Below are 3,124 nucleotides of genomic sequence, written 5' to 3'. Positions count from 1 at the left end.
AACAAAAGAGATGTTGCAGATAATCTGATAAATCATATTTTCCCCAAAGGACACACAGTGACAGAGTATTTTCTGAAAATCGAATGTAACAAATTAGTGATAGTGTAATTATGCCTTTCACTATGCTCTGGGTAATGAATTTCAAATACTTCCCAGCAATGATAAATATGTTATTACCATGTACAATGTGGTACCTATGGAACCACAAGGAAATTACATGAACATTGAAATAGGTTTTATGACTGCACAAAGAAGGTACAGACAGTTATGGATATAATTATTTATGAACAGAATCTTACTCAAGGGTTGCGTTTACACAGGCAGCCCAATTCTAAACTTGTTTTCCTCTAATTGGTCTTTTGACCACTCAGATCAGCTCTGAGAAAAGATCTGATGTGATTGGTGATAAGACCAATTAGTGGAAAAAAGATCAGGGCCTTTGTAAATGCAACCAACCAACCTTCTTTCACACGTGGACTGAAGTGGGAATGACTGACTTGAAGCTCGACTAATCAGAAGGCAAGTAGACTGACAGTTACCGCCCCCTCTGGAAGAACTATAAAAGACTGACTAACATTATTCATTTGTCTTCAGAAACTGTCTATGTCCCAACGGGACACCCCCTAGGACAATGAGTTCTCACCGTTTTATGGATTTAGATGTAAAGAAGGTATTTTATTATCAGTCAGCCAGCGCCAAATGTGATGAACAGCATCCAGCATGAACAAAGACACAAATTCTCAGTCAAAAACATAGGTCAGAACACAGTCTCTCTATTCTCTCATGTGATTTCAGGTCCTCTGACTGGGAAAATGTCTTTCCACAATGAGAGCAGTGGTGTGTCTTCTCCTCCTGTGTCTTTGTGTGTTTTAATTCATGCTCTTTCAGGGTACCTAACTGGGTAAATCTCTTTTCACATCGGGAGCAATGGTAGGGCTTTTCTCCTGTGTGTATTCTCTTGTGCGTTTTCAGGGCCCCTAACTGGTTAAAACTCTTTCCACACTGGGAGCATTGGTAGGGCTTCTCACCAGTGTGTGTTCTCTTATGTTCTTTCAGGTGCCCTAGCTGGGTAAATCTCTTTCCACAGTCTGAGCAGTGGTAAGGCTTCACTCCAGAGTGTATTCTCTCATGTATTTTTCGGTCCCATAACCGGGTAAAACTCTTTCCACACTGGGAGCAGTGGTGTGGTCTTGCTGGTTTGGGCGTCTCTGGGTCTGGTTCCCCTGAAGGACTCTTCCTGATGTCAGAGTGAGAGTCTGGTCTCTCTTCTGCCAAAGACAAACAGAGTATTTGGTTAAACAGAGAGACCTGACTAAAACCGCCACATGATCAAACTGTCTTCCGATGAGGTTTAATCCCAACTAGACTTGGGCGGTATACCGTATACCAAGGTATTTTGTAACACCGACAGTATGAGGTATACCGTATACCAAGGTATTTTGTAACACCGACAGTATGAGGTATACCGTATACCAAGGTATTTTGTAACACCGACAGTATGATTATCAATACCATCCCAAATACAGTGCATTCGGAAAGTATTCAGACCCTTTGACTTTTTCCACATTTTGTTACGTTACAGCCTTATTCTAAAACGGATTAAATTGTGGTCCTCTGTAGCTCAATTGGTAGAGCATGGCGCTTGTAACGCCAGGGTAGTGGGTTCGATCCCCGGGACCACCCATACGTAAAAATGTATGCGCACATGACTGTAAGTCGCTTTGGATAAAAGCGTCTGCTAAATGGCATCTTATTATTATATTATTACCCCCCATCAATCTACACACAATACCCCATAATGGCAAAGCAAAAACAGTTTTTTAGACATTTTTGCTAATTTATTAATAATAAAAACTGAAATATCACATTTACATAGGTATTCAGACCCTTTCCTCAGTACTTTGTTGAAGCACCTTTGGCAGCGATTACAGCCCTGAGTCTTCTTGGGTATGACGCTACAAGCTTGGCACACCTGTTGTTGGAGTTTCTCCCATTCTGCTCTGCAGATCTTCTCAAGCTCTGTCAGGTTGGATGGGGAGCTTCGCTGCAAAGCTATTTTCAGGTCTCTCCAGAGATGTTAGATCGGGTTCAATTCCGGGCTCTGGCTGGGCCACTCAAGGACCTTCAGAGACTTGTCATGAAGCCACTCCCGTCCCAACAGCATGATTCTGCCACCACCATGCTTCACCGTAGGGATGGTGCCACCACCATGCTTCACCGTAGGGATGGTGCCAGGTTTCCTCCAGACGTGACGCTTGGCATTCAGGCCAAATAGTTCAATGTTGGTTTCATCAGACCAGAGAATCTTGTTTGTCATGGTCTGAGAGTCCTTTAGGTGCCTTTTGGAAAACTCAAAGCGGGCTGTTATGTGCCTTTCACTGAGGAGTGGCTTCCGTCTGGCCACTCTACCATAAAAGCCTGATTGGTGGAGTGCTGCAGAGATGGTTGTCCTTCTGGAAGGTTCTCCCATCTCCACAGAGGAACTCTGGAGCTATGTCTGTGACCATCTAGGAAGAGTCTTGGTGGTTCCAAACTTCTTCCATTTAAGAATGATGGAGGCCACTGTGTTCTTGGGGACCTTCAATGCTGCAGAAATGTTTTGGTACCCTTCCCTAGATCTGTGCCTAAAAAACAGTTTTCACTTTGTCATTATGGGGTATTGTGTGTAGACTTATGAGGGGGAAAATAATTTAATCAATTTTATAATAAGGCTGTAACGTAATGTAACAAAATGTGGAAAAAGGGAAGGGGTCTGAATACTTTCCGAATGCACTATAGTCTAATGTTGGACAAGTGTCTCAGGCATAGAGATGTAGCCTAATGTTGGACAAGTATATCTGTTTTAGAGATGTAGCCTAATGTTGGACAAGTGTATCTGGTTTAGAGATGTAGTCTAATGTTGGACAAGTGTATCTGGTTTAGAGATGTAGTCTAATGTTGGACAAGTGTATCTGGTTTAGAGATGTAGCCTAATGTTGGACAAGTGTATCTGGTTTAGAGATGTACCCTAATGTTGGACAAGTGTATCTGGTTTAGAGATGTAGCCTAATGTTGGACAAGTGTATCTGTTTTAGAGATGTAGTCTAATGTTGGACAAGTGTATCTGTTTTAGAGATGTAGCCTA

The 3,124-nt window shown here is 42.4% G+C and overlaps 1 protein-coding gene across 1 annotated transcript; it reads right to left on the bottom strand.

The window, feature by feature from the left end:
• Window positions 1-601: 601 nt before the first annotated feature.
• Window positions 602-1,268, bottom strand: LOC121570132 (the record flags this gene model as incomplete). Its single annotated transcript, XM_045219725.1, is given in 2 exon segments — window positions 602-623; window positions 1,172-1,268. Coding segments are annotated over 2 exon segments (119 nt in total), but the record flags the coding sequence as incomplete, so codon positions are not given.
• Window positions 1,269-3,124: the final 1,856 nt, after the last annotated feature.

This window comes from Coregonus clupeaformis, unplaced genomic scaffold (genome assembly GCF_020615455.1).
Source record: "Coregonus clupeaformis isolate EN_2021a unplaced genomic scaffold, ASM2061545v1 scaf2673, whole genome shotgun sequence".
Classification (NCBI taxonomy): Eukaryota; Metazoa; Chordata; class Actinopteri; order Salmoniformes; family Salmonidae; genus Coregonus; species Coregonus clupeaformis.
The sequence above is the reverse complement of the archived record's forward strand: the minus strand, read 5'-3'. Positions and strand labels throughout refer to the sequence as shown.